This window comes from Apodemus sylvaticus, chromosome 10 (assembly GCF_947179515.1).
Source record: "Apodemus sylvaticus chromosome 10, mApoSyl1.1, whole genome shotgun sequence".
Classification (NCBI taxonomy): Eukaryota; Metazoa; Chordata; class Mammalia; order Rodentia; family Muridae; genus Apodemus; species Apodemus sylvaticus.
The window spans coordinates 12,486,021-12,503,843 of NC_067481.1; the positions used below are offsets into that span (position 1 = coordinate 12,486,021).

At 40.4% G+C, this 17,823-nt stretch overlaps 1 protein-coding gene across 4 annotated transcripts in view; it reads left to right on the plus strand.

The window, feature by feature from the left end:
• LOC127693645 (ATP-binding cassette sub-family A member 9) overlaps positions 1 to 17,823 on the plus strand; it is a 76,407-nt gene that overhangs the window by 25,369 nt on the left and 33,215 nt on the right. For all 4 annotated transcript variants that reach the window (XR_007979730.1, XM_052194651.1, XM_052194649.1 and 1 more), the window contains 6 exons: positions 2,133 to 2,272; positions 4,119 to 4,238; positions 5,378 to 5,573; positions 7,498 to 7,664; positions 8,642 to 8,775; positions 10,855 to 10,992. Coding sequence is in view for 3 of the 4 variants with exons in the window: in XM_052194651.1 (XP_052050611.1) it covers positions 2,133 to 2,272; positions 4,119 to 4,238; positions 5,378 to 5,573; positions 7,498 to 7,664; positions 8,642 to 8,775; positions 10,855 to 10,992 (895 nt within the window). In the remaining variant the exon portion in view is untranslated. The remainder of the gene's footprint in view (positions 1 to 2,132; positions 2,273 to 4,118; positions 4,239 to 5,377; positions 5,574 to 7,497; positions 7,665 to 8,641; positions 8,776 to 10,854; positions 10,993 to 17,823) is intronic.

Below are 17,823 nucleotides of genomic sequence, written 5' to 3' on the forward strand. Positions count from 1 at the left end.
CCTTTCTCTCATCCTATTCCATAGTGGATTTCTGTTCATCTAGATGATTTCAATACTCCCTGTTCTCCCTGACTTCATTTTTGCCACCTTCCTCTTAGGTCTCTTTCATTTCAGGATAATCACATGATGGCTGTAAATCTTAATTTTTTTTTTTTTAATCTCATCATCCTGGAGATTTAATAGACAACACTATTACTTTCTTTGACTTCTTAAGCTCACCAAACCCACAGTGCCAGCATTAGTCACAAGTGGATTAAATCATTTCCCTCCAATTAAAAGGTACAACTCATTGCTCTCTAGGGGAGTCTCTGTGTGGACCTTTGTAGTTGTCTTGTTTCTGTCTTGTGGAGGATATCTGTTTCATCTGCCTTCATCATGCTCAACTGAGTACAAACCTTATCATGTATATGTATATTTCTCTGTGTGGGCATGTACATATGTGTATGGTATTCACACAGACTAGAACAGAGCATCAGATACCCAGAGCTAGAGTTTTGGGTGGATGTGAGTGGCCAGAAGAACGTGCTCAGAACCCAACCCACATTTCCCAGAAGACCAGCAATTTGCTCTGAACTGCTGAGCCATTGCTCCGGCCCCCTTATCTGTTCTTGGAGGCCGTTTCTGAACACTAAGTTAACCTTAATGGATATCCTCTGTGCTGGAATCTAAAACGCACTAATTCAAATTGGGCTTAATGAATTAATTTGGGCTTTAGTAACTTCATTTGTAAAACAGCAGTAATAGTAGCTATTGTTTTTTAAATAATGGTAAGGAAATGAGCACTTGACAGGGTACAGAGTACTTTAATTGAAGCAACATAGCTTCCTTCTTTCCCACTTTTTCTGAAATTCTCTTGCTTTGTATTAGCACAAGCTATTTTAGGGGAGGGGCTAAAATTTCTTCACAGAACAGTATTCAAATTAACTTTAGGTTTCTGTAATCAGTGAAGGGTGATAATTTGTACCACTCTGTCACCTCCATACATCTCAGTGGATATGACTAACAATGTTGTTTCTAAAAAATTCCAAATTTCATAAAGAAGTACATATACTATTATCAAAGAGTTCAACCATTAGTTGAATACATTTTTCACAAAATGATATAGTTACCTAGCATGCATTGAGAGTTTACTTCATGAAAGACCCCACACCATCTCATAAGTATGGATTTACTCAATCTCTTAAGGTTGATTTGAGAATTGCATATTGCTTTATCTCGTAGATAAGGATCGGAGTCTCAGAGATGGCGACCAGCTTGCCTGGGCTCAGGGGCCTTCATAATATGATGTCAATACTGTGCTGTTCATGTGTACAGATGATCACCTTCTTGCTTTCACCAAGTTCAAGCATTCACAGGGCTCATGAATTGCTGGGGGGAAAAGAGAGAATTCATAATTAAATCTCTTGCTATACCCGGCTACTCTCTGGCCCGCAATCTTGCCGCCTCCATGGCTAATGCCATGCAGTGACCGTCCATCTCGCAGTTTTCTTGCTGCAGATTTTGCTCACATTCCCAGCCATCCACCCCTGTGGTTAGCAGTCACAAACCCCAGAAAACCAGTAAAATCAAAACTCTAGAGGCTTATAATTTATCAGTCAGATTTATATTAGTAAATTCTCAACCCACAAAATGCCCACACAATGAACTCAAAACTCAATTGAAATAAACACAAGCTACACAGCTAGATGGGACAGACATACTCTAATTATTATTTAATCATCCATCTAAGAAATCCCCAATACTTATGGCTCTCCAGACTGTGTGGGTCTGGCTCCTCTTCCTCTCCTATAGGTTCCATCTTGTTTCTTCCTCTCCTTCCCTTGTCTCTCTGTCCTTATCTCTATAATTCTCAGCCCATCTTCCCTTTCCACTGCCCAATCACAGGCTCTCACCTTAGCTTGTGATTGCCCTCAACTACATCTAGACAGCAATCCACAGAATCTAACCTTCCTTCTTCCTGGTTCCTCTGCTGTTGTTGCACAGATTAGGTTTGGACTATGTCAGAATCATTGCATCTAGTTCCTTTCTGTAAATTACACATTTTTGTCTCATAAATATTCATGACGTAGCAAACATACTGCAGAAGAAATTGTTAGAAAAAATAACTTTATCTCACTCTTTCTAAATGTCAGTTTGCATTTGAATGAAGCATGTGACCCAGAGAGTATAACGTCCCTGGTCAAAAAGCACATTCCTGACGCCAGGCTGACTGCACAAAGTGAAGAACGACTTGTCTACATCTTGCCTCTGGAAAGGACAAACAAGTTTCCAGGTAATCCTGAACAAGTTGCAAGGCCCTCTGGGATTCAGCTTTCTCACTTGTACCAAGGAAAAGGCAGTCGGAAGCTTTGTGAGTTTGCTCTGATGGTTAAATGATCACGCAAAACATTTAAGCCTATTGTTAAAATGTTAGACATTGATAATGTATAGATGGACCATGTCTGACATGTGATTGCTGTGGTGCTTCCCCAGCTCTAAGATAATCAATAAGTAGAATATGTGACCAGAAGAGAAAAAGAATAGAGGCTGTCTTTCAAATCATGATTCATCCTTCAGTCAGAATCCCAGAAATGGTAGTGTTCTTTCTTTTTAAGGATCATTTAATCATGACACATATTAAACAGACACAATTAGAGTACCACATGTAGTTGGGAGGAGTTGGTGGGGAGAGCCAGGGAGTAAATATAATTGAAATACATGTGTGCATGTATGGAGTCCTCAAATAATGAGTAAGATTTTATATATTGAAAAGGGGAAGGAATGAACTCATCTTGGAAGCAGGGACATGGTTTCCATCTTAGATGTACACACAGTACATCTGAGGTGCATCTCATTATGAAGACAGAAATCTTCACAAAGACCGAACATCTCAGTTTGTTCCATTGTTTCTTAAAATGCATTCTAAAGGGTCAAATTATTTAAATAAAGGCTGGACAGTGAATTTAAGAGACAGGGAGTCTCTTAAAATGCATTTTCCTTTATTATATAATTAAGATAGCTTAAGTTCCCCAAATCAATTAAAAATTCTCAAAATGGCCTGCTAATTGTTCACATAGATGTACCCTATTTCAGCATTTCTGTGTAATTCTCATAGTGGATTTAGAAGGAAAAGGAGGAAGGAAAGAGAAAGAAGACGGGGTGGGTGGGACGAGAACATATAAGCGGTTGGGAAAACACAAAGACACACCACATATTCCGGGCACACTGTCCTTTTCTCCATTTCTCCACTTCACAAGGAGTTCATGAAAATTATTTATTTCTGTATACATCTGCTGTTTATGCATTTGTTATTACAGCTTTTTAAAAAACTAATCTTAACCTAAAATGATAAATATTTATTTTCTGGATACTATTCTGTAATCAGAGTTTAGAATTAAACACTCACACAAGAGAATTTAAAACAGAATAAAAGAAGTTGGAGAAAGGCTCAGTTATTAAGAGTTCGTGTTAACTCTGCTAGGGAATCCAGGTTCACATCATAGCACGTATATCAAGGAGCTCACAATTTGTTGTAGCTCCAGCTACAGGAGATGTTTTCTGGTGTCCATGATGAAACACACACACACACACACACACACCACATAAAAGTTTGAAATTAAAAATAATTTAACATATTGTTAAGGTGTTTGAATATTTTGCCTGCATGTATTCCTGTGTACAGTGTTTGTGCATGATGCCCCTGGAAGCCAGGAGAGGGTGTTAACCCCCCCCCCCCCCCCCCCCCGCAAGACCTGGAGTTAGAGGTGTTTGTGAGCTGTCCTGTGGGTCCTAGGAACAGAACTTGGGACCTCTACAAGAGCAGAAAACACTTTTAAGCACCGAATCATCTCTCCAGGCTCTTAAATTTAAAAATGTTAAACACATCCATCCATTTAAAAAAAAAACTGTGGCATTTTCTAAGTATAGAAGCATAAAGGTTTGTGCTTCGCACTGATGCTAAAGAAACCACGGGAACTAATATAGTGTACAGATAGGTTTTATGAATAAGCACTGATATCCATCAGTTTATGATAGAAGCACTTATGGTTTGTTATCAATATTTTCTCATTTTTGAAAGATATCATTAATGGCGTCATTCTAAATGATACCATAATCTACTTTTTTGTTCCTACTTTTAGACCTTTACTGGGATCTTGATAGATGTTCTAACCAAGGCATTGAGGATTATGGTGTTTCCATGACAACCCTGAATGAGGTGTTCCTGAAGTTAGAAGGAAAGTCAATGGCTGATGACTCAGGTAAGGGCCGGTAAAGAAGACATTTAGTCTTAATAGGCACGGCAATGTATCACACTAGGTCCTAGTGCAATAGAAAATAATTTTGAGGTTTCATATATGCTGAATTTAAAGGGCTGTGGCGGAGAGAAAATTAGAAATACTGTTGAAAATTCATTTTCTTGGACAGATTATTCCAGTGCTTTCGGGATTCAGTTGCTGTTGTTCTGACATCTGTTGTCAGTCTGCCAGTCTTTGGGAAGTTCTGACTTAATGACTGTTTCTAAGACACTGCTCACATGGGTTAATCTTGCTGTGTGGACTCTGTCTGCCTTTTAACTTTTGTTTTGTTACCTTTGACTTTTAAAGCAGCAGTCAAGTATACCATTCAATCTACTTTCTCCTTTTCTCATCCCTGAAGTTATGTATTTGGTGCATAGGTTAGCAGTTATGCTTTTTAAAACCAATTAACTCCTACATTTTTGAGACAGTCTCCCTTAGTAACTCTGGCTGCTTGGAGCTTGTGAGTTAGAGATAGACTAGGATGTAAATCAGAACTCACAGAGATCTACTGGGCTCTGCCTACCCAAGAGCTAGGATTAAAGGCAGGCACTACCACACTCAGTTATATACTTAATTTTTACTATTATACTATTCAAGAGCTGTACTACAGCCTTTTATCCAGTCCTTCACTTGTATACATTTTACAACTTTCTATAATCAAATTTCCCTAGGTTTCTTTTAGAAAGAAGCAAAGGTTTATCTAGGTTTTCAAACGTGGCTATATCAGAAATGTCATGTCTCTTATCCTTACATTCTTGAAGGGCAGAAAGGACTTCCCTAGCTTTGATTCTTTGGTCAGAAACACCAGGTGGCTTATCTCTTGCAACGAGGACATTTGTGCATGGGTTTCTTTTGGTGGATTTCTGAGAATATGTCATAGAAAGGCATGCATGTGCTTATTTAAAAAAATTCAAATATTTTTCTATTATTGTCTCAGATTGTTTTGTTTCTCTTCCATTTCCTCAGTAGTTGCCTTAAGACAGCTATGGCTCAGACTGCATGTTTGCTCACTAACACTAACACTGGAACTTTCTCTCGAGTCAATGGTGCTGTGGGAGAAGTACATTGGTATCTTATAGGCGACTGACCTTATGTTTCAGATGTTGGAATTTGCGGGCGCTTACAAAGCGATGGGGCAAAAGACGTGGAAAGCCTTGCTGAGCTGGAGCGAGCATTGTCTCTAGATGCAACAAGAAGCTCAGTGAGAGGCATGGCGCTGTGGAGGCAGCAGCTCTGCGCCATTGCGAAGGTTCGCTTCCTCAAGCTCAAGAATGAACGAAAAAGTCTGATGACCGTGTGAGTATGGAGACTCTGAACGGTTGAGAGCGCAATGTAAAAAGCAGACAGAATCCGTCCCAACACTTGCAGATGGTCTTCTAAGCATTTTATTTAATAAACCTGCCCCTGGGCATATGTGATCAAAATGTATAGTTAGGGATTATCTTAATTGCATGCAGACTCTGTCCTCACCAGAGACCTCGTTCTCTTGTTTTCCCAAAACACCAAAATCTCTAAGCACTTTTCATAGTATAAGGTAGGAGGAGGGGCAGGGGAGAGAGAGATGTTTTATAGATATACAGATAGGCAGGCAGACAGATGGATGACAGATGCTGATTTTAAGGAATTGGTTTGCACTACTACGTGGACTGGAAACTGAAATTTATAGGACGCATCAGCAGCCTAAAAACTCAGGTCAGTGTTAGTGTTCCTACCAACAGGCTGGGCACAGAGGTTCTGTGCCTTTTCTTATTTAACTTCTCAGTAGTATCTAGTGCCTGTAACAGCAGCCTTTCCCACCCGTACCCCACTTCCTAAAACCATGACTTTGAGGCTTATGTATGAACAAATAAATGCGTAGGCCATAAGCTTGGCTTGTTCCCCAATTAGTTCATAACTTAATTCATGTGAAATATTCTATGAGGGTCATATAGCTAGTTTTCTCAGTTTCAAACCTCTATTGCCTCAGAATTCGGGGCGAATCTCTTCCTGCCCGACTCTATCCCAGAGTTCCTCTCTCCCTAATGGAACACCCACTTCCTATTTCCTGCCTCAGCTGATTGGCCAATCAGCTTTTTACTGACAAGAGCTACTTCCCTACAGTCCACAAGAGATTCTCTCCGCAGGTACCTGTTGTAGTGAACCTCCTGCTCCTACCTCATGGATAAGTGCTGCCTCCCAGCATAAACGGAACTCTCCACCCAGAAGATGTATTTACTCAAATATTTGCAAGCACTCTTATACAAAATTCTGTTGTTTAGTGTTTGCACATATATTAAAGTAAACCAGACATGTATAGTTACGCTGTCTTTCCGTTACTGTAATGAAATAGCCAAGATGATGCACTTATGAAGAGATAAATCTGTTCCTTTTCACAATCAAGTAGGTTCCTATCCAAGACCAGGGTGCATCAGGTGTCTGAATTTAGTCCCATTTAAGGGCATTCCCTGGTAACCTGTGTTTCATACTCTACCTTGTGGCTCTTACATCCTGCTTCCTCTTCTGCAACGTTCCCTGAGTGTTAGACTGACTTGTTTGGGTCTGGGCTCGCATCCTCTGCTTATTTTCTGCACCATAGGCAGCCACGAGTTTCTGCATTCACCATAGTTCATTGTAAGGAGGGGCTTCTCCGATTAAGACTGAGAGCTGCTTTTGTCTCCAGGGATAAACCATTATTTAGAGGGCAGTTGTCTGCTGTGCCAGTTTAGCTAACCATCAGGAATAAGCTCCCGGCAAGGGCTTTCTATCTCCCCAGACCTGAGTTGTTAGACAAGTTGACCGTGCCAGACATTTAGCCCCATCCCTTGTTTCATCTTCCTGTAATTTCAGAGGATCAGGTCTTACACGAGGTTTTAGTATGCCTATAATCCCAGTACTCAGGAAGCAGAGGAGGACCAGAAGTTCTAGGTCATTCTTGATTACATAGAAAATTCATGAACCTCCTGGACTACAAGTTACCCTGTTTAAAACAGAAGTCAAAGGGAGTCATAATCAGCAACTTGGAAGGCCCGAAGGAAATGTTGAAAGCAGAAGTAGGTGGTTAGTGGAAGAACAACGCGACACCATTTCACTTCAGAAAGAAGCAGATGAAGCAATGTGACTTGACTATTCCCTATGTCCATAGTTTATCACTATTCATTATCTATTGAAACCTAGAGTCCCACAAAAGTTGCTGTAGGTTATTGATTATTTCTATTTTAATATTTATTTTTCCTCCACTTAGGTTATTGCTTTTTGGTATTAGCTTTGTCCCCCAACTTTTGGAACATCTAGTCTACAAGGTATACCACCAAAGTTACTCATGGGGGCTGTCTCCAAGTATGTACTTCCTTTCACCAGGACAGCCGCCACAGGATCCGCTGACCCACTTACTGGTCATCAATAGAACAGGTAATCTGTAACATCCAAACACAGTTTTTTATTTTTTGCAGGGGGATTGCCTGGAAGACATAACATAGAAAGAAAATAATTATTTCTGTGTATTTTATAAAACATTTGTGTCTTAGTCAGGGTTTCTATTCCTGCACAAAACATCATGACTAAGAAGCAAGTTGGGGAGGAAAGGGTTTATTCAGCTTACATTTCCACATTGCTGTTCATCACCAAAGGAGGTCAGGACTGGAACTCAAGCAGGTCAGGAAGCAGGAGCTGGTGCAGAGGCCATGGAGGGATGTTTCTTACTGGCTTGCTCCCCCTGCCTTGCTCAGCTTGCTTTCTTATAGAACCCAAGAATACCAGCCCAGGATGGCACCACCCACAATAGGTTCTACCCCCCTTGATCACTAATTGAGAAAATGCCTTACAGCTGGATCTCATGGAGACACTTCCCCAACTGAAGCTCCTTTCTCTGTGATAACTCCAGCCTGTGTCATGTTGACACACAACCAGCCAGCACAATTTGTGAGACCAAACAATAGGAAGCACAAATGTAGAGTTTGTCTTAAAACATTGTGGTTTTGCAATTACCTATATTGCTGGGCTCTGAGAACAACATGCTCCAAATTCATAAGAAGATTTAACATAATAGAATAAAAGATCACAGTGTTGGTTGGTTAATTGTGTTGTGTCTGTATGTTTGTTTGTGGTACTGGGCATTGAACCCAGGGCTTTATGCAATCCAGGAAGTGTTTAACGGCTTACACTCCTAGACAGTATACAATACCAGAGATATTAATAAAAATGTGTTTGTATGTAAAGAATCTTTATTACATACATGATCAACATGATAGATTTTGTACCCAGCTCTAATTCTACCCTTTAAGGCTATCTGAAGGCAGTAATGACGTGTTCTGGGCTATGTCATTGAATTTTGATAAATACTAATTGACTTATCATTATTATTTCTCTGATTTTTGCCTTCGCCGTAGGGTCAAGCATCGATGACTTTGTACGTTCACTAAGACAGCAGGGCATAGCATTAGACATGGATGCCCTGGGGACCAGAAATGGCACAGAAGAGGCTCTGTACAATGGTGCTATCACGGTGCTGGGTGACGAAAAGGTATGGTAGACTCTGATGGCTGTGCTTCACTGAAGGTAGATTGTAGAGGTTCAGTTTGAGTAACTCAAATTAACCGACATGAAAGAGTACTTGACACGAATGATATAGTTCCCATTTTCATAGGAGAAGCTAAGCTCTAATTATTTGCTTGCTCTCTCCAATATAACTGTGGGAGGATTAAATCCTACTTCATTAATTAGCTTAAATTGTACTCCCAGGGGAGCTGAGAATAACTATGGTTTACATTTGGCCTTGAGTTCAGTCTGCTGCATCTCCATGAAGCTCCTTCACTTGTATAGCTTGCCTACAGTTAATTTAATGGACATTTTAAAGAATTCTTCGAGAACTTCATAGATTGAATTTTGATCATACTCCTTGTATTAGTCAGGGTTCTCTAGAGTCACAGAACTTGTGGAATGTCTCTTTATATTAAGGGAAATTATTGGAATGATTTACAGTGTGCAGTCCAATTAACCCAACAATGGGTAGCTATGAATAGGACATCCAAGAAGGTAGTATTTGCTCAGTCCCATGAGGCTAGTTGTTTTAACTGGTCTTCTATATAATCTGGAACCCTGAAGGAGTAGGTTGCAACAGATGTGCTGGCAAGTAAGTGCAAGCAGGAGCAAAAGGCTGAGCCTTCCTTCTTCCATTGTCCTTATGCAGTCCTCCAGCAGAAGGTAAGGCCCAGATTAAAGGTGTGACCACCATGCCTGGACCTAAGCTCTTCTTTACTTGGAACTTGCTCTGTCCCAGGCTGGCTTGAACTCAGAGGTCTGCTTGCCTCTGTCTCCTGGAATTAAAGGCATATGCCATCTTGCCTGGGCCTACACATTTCATGGCCATTATGCCTCAAGATCTGAATCAAAAGCTGGTATCTTTCAGCCTCAAGATCTGGGTCATAGGTGTGCCCTCCATTTCTAGATTGTAGTTCATTCCTGTTATAGTCAAGCTGACAATTGGGACTAGCCATTACACTCCCCTAACTTCTTCATCTCCCTACCCCATACAACATTAAGTTCTATGTATGTATGTATGTATGTATGTATGTATGTATGTGTGTGTGTGTGTGTATCTGTCTGTTCATCTATCTATCTCTCAACCATCCACCATGTCCAGTTTCAATTGTCCAAATGCTCTCATGTATAGGGTCTGCTTTAGAGTCCAGTTGACCTACCAGGCATCACACCCTTAGAGAAAGCTGATGTTTTCTGTCCCAGCAGCTATCAAATGCCAATAGCTCTTCAACTCAGAGTGGAACGTTGTGCCTGCCTCTCCTACTTCATGCTGAAATTTCTTCTGGCTTGAGTTTGCATAGCTCTTGTGTATACTGTCACCACTACTGTGAGTTCATGTGTGTGATCTACCTGCTGTGCCCAGAAATCACCTTTCCTTGTAGTCATCCTTCTTCTCTGGCTCTTACAGGCTACCCCCCCCCCCCCCCGTTCCTTGACGATTGTTCAGCCACTTGGGTAGGGTATCTGATAAAGATGTTTCTTTTAGGGCCAAGAGCTCCACAGTCTGCACATTGACCAGCTCTGCTAATTCACACCCACTTCAAGAAGCATCTTTGATAAGGAGTGAAAGGATGCACTAATTAATGGCTATAGCAATAAATTATTAGGAGTCAAGATAATACCATGTTCAACTTGCAGAAAAATGGTAGTTCTTTCCCTTCTAGGGCCTGTCACCTGTCCAGCCACAGGTTCTTGTTCCTTATAACTGTGCCAGGTCATAGCATCATCTCACAGTGTGGGTCCAAAATCCCAGCAGAGTGGTTGGTAGCCCCATAATTGTCAGGCTACTATTGCGACCAAACAACTCAACTTATTTAATTTTGTGAGATTCTGGGCACAACAGTTCATGTGGTTGATGTTTGAAAGTAGCGGAATAGAAATCCATACCGAAGTGCTAAATTCCTTTAGTTATATAGGGAATCAAATCACACGGACCATGGTGATACGGTCTTTCTGTTCCTATTTATCATATTGTCAGTGATTTCAAAGGTTTTCTGACATAGTCTGCCCTTAAGTTTTATGACTGCTTCCTGTGAATTAAGACATGCTCATTATATTTTAGGATCTCAGGTTTTCCATAGCGTGTAATGCCAAAAGGCTAAACTGCTTTCCAGTCCTCATGGATATTATCAGCAATGGGCTGCTTGGAATCTTTAACTTTTCAGAACGCATTCAGACCGACAGAAGCACAGTCTTTGAAGTAAGTAAACAAATGCTGGACGTTTTCAAGAGAGTCCTTGGAATGCAAGGAATAACATCTTATCAATGTTTATGAACTTAATGATCTTATATTTTACATATAAATAACAACATATATTACTGCACTGCCTGGCTGTGGGTATAAAACAGGATAAACAGTATGGTTTGGGGACAATGAGACTTCAGGAAGTGCAATTAATTGGAAAAACTTTGATGTAGAACCCTCTGCCCCCTTAATAGTGGGACATAGTTGGATACTGGAAGTTTTCTATGTCTGACTGTGTGTCCTTTTATAAAAAAATCAACTTGATTTTTGTAGTCTTTAATACACTATTTCACAAAATGATAAAATTTTACCAAAAAATTTTTGCTGAGGTAAATTCAGTAATGTGTGCACTTGGCTAAGGTTGTACTATAAGGACAAGAAATGAGGCATGAACATGTAGGTAATTGGCTCAAAAAATAGATCTTATCATTATTACTATTAGTACGGATTTGCTTGGAGATGCTTTAAAAGAAGATTTCAGTACAGAATTTTCACCTTTTGAGTATATTTAGGGTGATTATAAGAGGAACCATGAGAATAGTTCTTGTTTTAAAGGTAGCTATTATATAGTTTCAAACACATTAATAGAGAATTTAATAATGTCGCACACATTTACAAGCCAATACAACTATTACAAATGCACAGTCTTAAGGCTATTTTGAATTAAATTTAAGATAATATCATTCTATTTATAAATATTTTACTGTGTATATATATATATTAAAGGAATGACTCATTGTTGTAGATGATAGGGCTCAGTTTGTAAAGGGGCTTGCTGCTAAACCTGCTGTTCTGAGTTCAATCCCCTGTGAAACACTTGATAGAAGGAAAGAACTGACTCTTAAAAGTTATTACCTGTACACGCACACACATTTTTTTTTAAAAAATAAAGAACCTTCTTAGAACTACAATAGTTTTATCTCATGTAAAAGCAGCTCCCCAATGATATCAAATACCATGTTTCTTTGACTGTCTTATTTAAAATATGTTGCCCATGTGTGCTTACATCCTTTAATGGTATCTAGATCAGAGAAATGGTCCTACTTCAGGTTTTCTGTTTTACCTTGTTGTGTTGAATTTCTTCTGCCTTAGAAAATGATACTATGAGGACACTCCATTGTTTTTGAAATCACCTTGTTATTAAGAATGTGCCTGCTCTTGGTGCACTTTCCCTCCTGTTGGGCTGCTGCGTCCAACTAAAAAACATGGTGGGTTTTTTTTAAAAAAAATTATTGAATATATTCTACATTTACATTTCAAATGTTATACCCTTTCCTGGTTTCCCCCCTCCCAGAAAACCCCCAATCCATCCTACCACCCCTTGCTCCTCCACCCAACCCACTCACACCTACCCCCCTAGATTTCCCCACACTGGGGTATCTTTTTTTTAATTGAATATAATCTTCATTTTCATTGCTATGGTAAAACCTTTCCCAATTTCCCTCCTCCCCAAAGACCCCCAACCTCTCCTCGCTCCCCTTGCCTCCATGTATATGCCCTTCCACCCGACATACTCCCACCCCACCCCCCCACCTCGGTTACCCTTTGTTGGGGCCTCCGTTGAGCCTTTACCTGACCAAGGACCATTTCTCCCACTGATGTCCCAACAAGGCCTTCCTCTGCCACATTTTTTGGCTGGAACGATGTGTTGATGGTTCGGTCCCTGGGAGTCTTGGGGCATCTGGGTGGCTGAAATCATTGTTCTTCCCATGGGGCTGTAAACCCCTTCAGCTCCTCTGGACCATCCTCCAGCTCCTCCATTGGGGACCCTATGCCCAGTCCAATAGTTGGTTGCTAGCATCTACCTCTGTATTTGTAAATCTCTGGCAGGGCCCCTCTCGAGACAACCACTGCATGCTCCTTTTGGTATACACTTCTTGTCATCCTTAGTAGTGTTGGGTTCGTTGACTGTTTATAGGATGAATCCCCAGATAGGGCAGTCTCTGGGTGGCCTTTACTTCAGACCCTGCTCCACACATTGTCTCCCTTATTGCTCCTGTGAGTATTTTGTTCCCTTTCTTAGAGGAACCAAAGCACCCTCACTTAAGTCCTCCTTCTTCTTGAGCTTCCTGTGCTGGGTGAATTGTAACCTGTTTATTTTGAGCTTTTAGGCTAATTTCTGCTTATTAGTGAGTGCATACTATGTGTGATCTTTTGTGATTTGGTTGCCTTGCTCAGGATGACACTTTCTTGTTCCATCCATTTGCCTAAAACATGGTGGTTTTAACTGCAGGGTCAGCCTATGGTGTAAGAGACATGGGTTGCAGCTGGAGGCTGTGATTTGCTCTTTCATTTCCTTTATAAAAGTCTGTCACCTTGGATCAAAAAAGGAGAGTAGCCAGCCCTAAACACCTCCTTCCCTTCCCCTTCTGATATGGCATCTGTTTTTTAAGAAGGTATCCTGTTGGACACAGTGCTACAAGCATTTAATCCCAGCACTCAGGAGGTAGGTGCAGGAGGTTTACCAGTTTGCTATCAGCCTAGGCTATTTTGTGGGACATTATATTAAAAAAATGAAATATAGAAGATTTCCTAACTACAAACAAATTACTAGCTACTAGCTCAGGTGACCTTGAATTTACATGTAGATACATTTAGAATCTGGTTAGAAATTATGTTAGTTTAGTAAAGTGGTGTTTGTAGGCTCTCCTTCAAGAACCATGACTTCACTAGCCCTGGAAAGCTGACTACGTTTCCAGTTCTAAGAATGAGTTCCCTTTTGTTGAACAGGCCTTAAGTCCAACTAGACAGTCATTGATGACAACAAGCTATGACGGGCACTATTACACCCTTAGAAATACAGTGCCATGCTGGTCATTGTTTTAGTTCATAGGCATCAGAGCTGGGTAGGACTCTTGTCCTCCATTATCCCCTCTTCCCCTGGAAATGCAAATGTCACTTTCTGCTACCATGAAGGCTGTTTCGCAGGAAGGACTTACTTTCTAACATCCATGTACTTATTACTTTATATATGCCTAGTCCCCCCAAACATTTAAATATGATACTTTCATGTTATCTAGAAGCAGAAGAATGACTCTTTATAAATGTTGAACTGAACTGCTTTGGCACAAGCTTAGGACAATAGGAAAAAATTTATCCTCTCCATTGGTGTTGAAAGAATGTGTATTATAAAATAAATTATGTAATGTGTGTGTGTGTGTGTGTATGTGTGTGTGTGTGTGTGTGTGTAGAAAGGGAGATAGCTAAATGCAGACATAGAGATAAATGCTATTGATGTGTGAAATGCTTTATTCTTACAGTCTGAGACTGGAGCTTCATGACCTTGTGAAGGATCTGAGGGGTTAGCGCAGCTCATTTATTTGGTTGATGTGGTATAGCCGCCCATGGCCACATGCAAGCCGGAATACCTGGAAGAGAATTCTGGGGGTAGACGGGAAGGGGGCGAAAGAGAAATTGAGTCAAGGCGACAGTTGCCGGTCAAGACTGACTTTAATATTATTTTGCCAAGATATATAGTCTTTAGAAAACAACTCTGCCCCCCAACATCAAAGGGCAGGCCGAGAACTCTTTGGCTCCATTTCTCAGTGGGTCGCCTGCTTCCAGTCTGGTGGGTCTCTGCTGGCCTCCAAGTGAGACTGCCCTGAGGCAGTCTTGGTTGTCAAGGTGAAAGCGCCGTATTGTTCCCAAGGAACAAGGGCCAGAGATAACACCAGCGGAAGAGTGGGGGCTGCCAGCCAGCTCAATGCTGTGGGGGAAGGGACAATTCCCCCTTAATTATTAATTTTTAACAACTCAGTGGATATAAATATATTCGTCCAATAGACGACGGGCCTTTACCAGTGAGGGAAAATAGAGGTCCGACCCCCTTAAACATTAAACGACATCTTTTTCAGGGGAGGGGAAATAGACTGCCTTAATAATTTAAGGACAGTCTCTTAATGTCAACCCCTATGCAGCCGGACGTACTTTTCAGGGAAATTCGGAGGCAGGATTTTTTCCTTTTCCCTTGCAGTGCCTCGCCTCGCACCTCAAACTGATGCCCATGTTTGTTATATTAACAAATATGCATAGTTCCGAATACTATGCAGCCTCATTTTTGAGGATCCACTGGTAAAGTAAATGCTCTGTGGATACGAGCTGGCTGGCTGGCTTTTATAACCACCCATCCTCATCCTGGCGGCCATTGCTGTAGAGGCTGATCTTCTGAGTGTTGAATCTGAGAGATACCTGCTTGAAATAAAAAAGGAGATTAAGAGAAAAAACCTGTTTGATCAGTATCGGAAGGCCCAAGGCGTTTAATTTGATTGCAAATTTGTGACTTCAGGCAAGAGGCCTGGCTTGCAAATTAACTGCAAGAACACAAAGGAACCTTTCTTCCCAAGTAAGTGAGAAGCGGCTTAGGGAATGCCTTTGTGAATTAATTATACTTACCAGCAGCTTTAGGGTGTGTTTACCTGTTTCACCAATTTCTCTGGCAGCCAACGTTCTCCATCTTCTCCTTGAGAAAAAATACAAATGTACCCTCTCCCCCAGATTAAAACAGGGTCTGGACCATTCCATGTATTAGTTAAAGGGTCCCACCACTTAACCATGGCGTAGGAATTAGAAGTAACTGGGTGCCAAAGTCGGTCTGCTGCAGACTGACCTTTAGCATCAGTTTGCAGAAAATTCAAAACAAATAAGACAAAGGCAAGATGTGCTTTGGGGGACCTGGGGGGGTATAGATTCCCCTTCTTTGTTTTAAGAAGCCAGTTTTTAAGGGTGCTATGAGCACGCTCTATGATTCCTTGACCCATTGGGTTATAAGGAATTCCAGTTTTATGTTTAATATTAAATTCTTTATAAAATGAGATAAAGTTCTTACCAGAATAGGCTGGTCCATTGTCTGTCTTAATGATCTTGGGTAATCCCATGGTATTAAAGGCTTGTAAACAATGATCGATTACATTTTTAAAGGCTTCTCCCGAATGTATGGAGGCAAAAAGGAGTCCTGAGCAAGTATCAATGCAAACATGTATAAATTTTAATTTTCCAAATTCTGCATAGTGAGTTACATCCATTTGCCAAATTTGATTGGGCATAAGGCCACGTGGATTAACCCCTAAGTGAGGCACTGGTGCACTGGTGCTAAAGTAAGACAATTAGGGCATTGTTTTACAATCATTCTTGCTTGCTCCTTTGTGATCTTATGACGGAGTCTTAATGTATGGCTAGAAAGATGAAATTTATCATGATCACGTCTAGCCATTTCTACAGGTTCTAAAACTAAAGCCTCTCCTATGAGAGCTTTGTCAATGTACTCATTACCCTGAGCCAAAGGTCCAGAAAGACCGGAGTGAGCTCGTATATGGCCAATATAAAAGGGATTTTTTCTAGCAAGAATAATACTTTGCAATTGTGAAAACAAGGATCCAGCTGGCGTATTAAAATTAAATGTGCCACAGGTTTCTAATTGTGGTATAGAAAATGCAACGTAAGCACTGTCAGTAAAGAGATTAAAAGTACTATCTATAGATTGAAAGATACACAACACCGCTGTCAGTTCTGATAACTGAGCAGGAAGCCCAGGGGTCTCTATAACCACCTGTTGATTATTAATAAAATATCCAGCTCTTCCTTTGGAAGAGCCGTCTGTGAAAATTAAAAGAGCATTATGCAATGACTGTAAAGACGTCATTTTAGGAAATACAGCCTCATGCATATTTAAAAACTTTATCAATTTGTCTTGAGGATAATGGTTATCTATAGTCCCTTCAAAGCCTATTTGAGCAAGCAACCAATCTGTGCTATGCTGTTTTAACCAAGCATCTTAATCTACATTATAAGGCTGAATAATAACATCTGGTTCTTTGCCAAAATAAGTTAGTGCCTGCTTTCTTCCAAGCACAATTACTTGGGCTACTGCCTCATAATGTGGCAAGATATTACGCCTTGAAGACACCTTAAAATGAATCCACATCAGAGGAGCCTTTTGCCATAATAAACCTGTAGGCGAATGAGTCGTATTAAAAATTAGCAGAAGCAAAAGTAAAGAATAATCTATATAGGTAACAAATTGATTTTCAGTAGCCTTTTCCACTATCTGTAAAGCCAAAGGTCATTCTGAAGTTAATAATCTAGGGGATGTAGGATCAGCATTCCCCTTTAGAATATCAAATAAAGGTCGTAATTCTCCTGTAGTAAGCTTTAAATATGGCCGAAGCCAGTTAATGTCACCCAATAACTTCTGAAAATCATTTAACGTTTTTAAATTGTCCCTGCGAATAATTATCTTCTGGGAAAAAAATAGCTTGATCTGTAAGTTTGAAACCCAGATAATTATACGGATCCTGGGTTTGTACCTTTTTTGGAGCTATTTGCAATCCTTTAGCGGCTAAAGCTTGCTGTAAATCTTTAAAACATAAAAGCAAAGTCTGAGGATTTTTTCCTGCAACCAGAAAGTCATCTGTGTAATGGATAAAGTAAATATCTGGCCACTTTTGTCTTACAGGCTGAATAGACTGTGCCATAAACTTCTGACATAAGGCAGGGCTGTTAGCCATGCCCTGAGGAAGAACTGTCCATGGATATCTTTTCATAGGTTCCATGAAGTTAATAGAAGGAACACTGAAAGCAAATCTTTTGCAATCCTCAGGATGCAATGGAATAGTAAAGAAACAATCTTTTAAATCTATGACTATTTTATGAAATCCTTTAGGAATAGCCACGGGAGATGAAAGACCAGCTTGTAAAGTTCCCATGGGCAACATAGTTTCATTAACCTTTCTTAAATCTTGTAGCAATCTCCATTTACCAGATTTTTTTCTTAATAACAAATATTGGGGT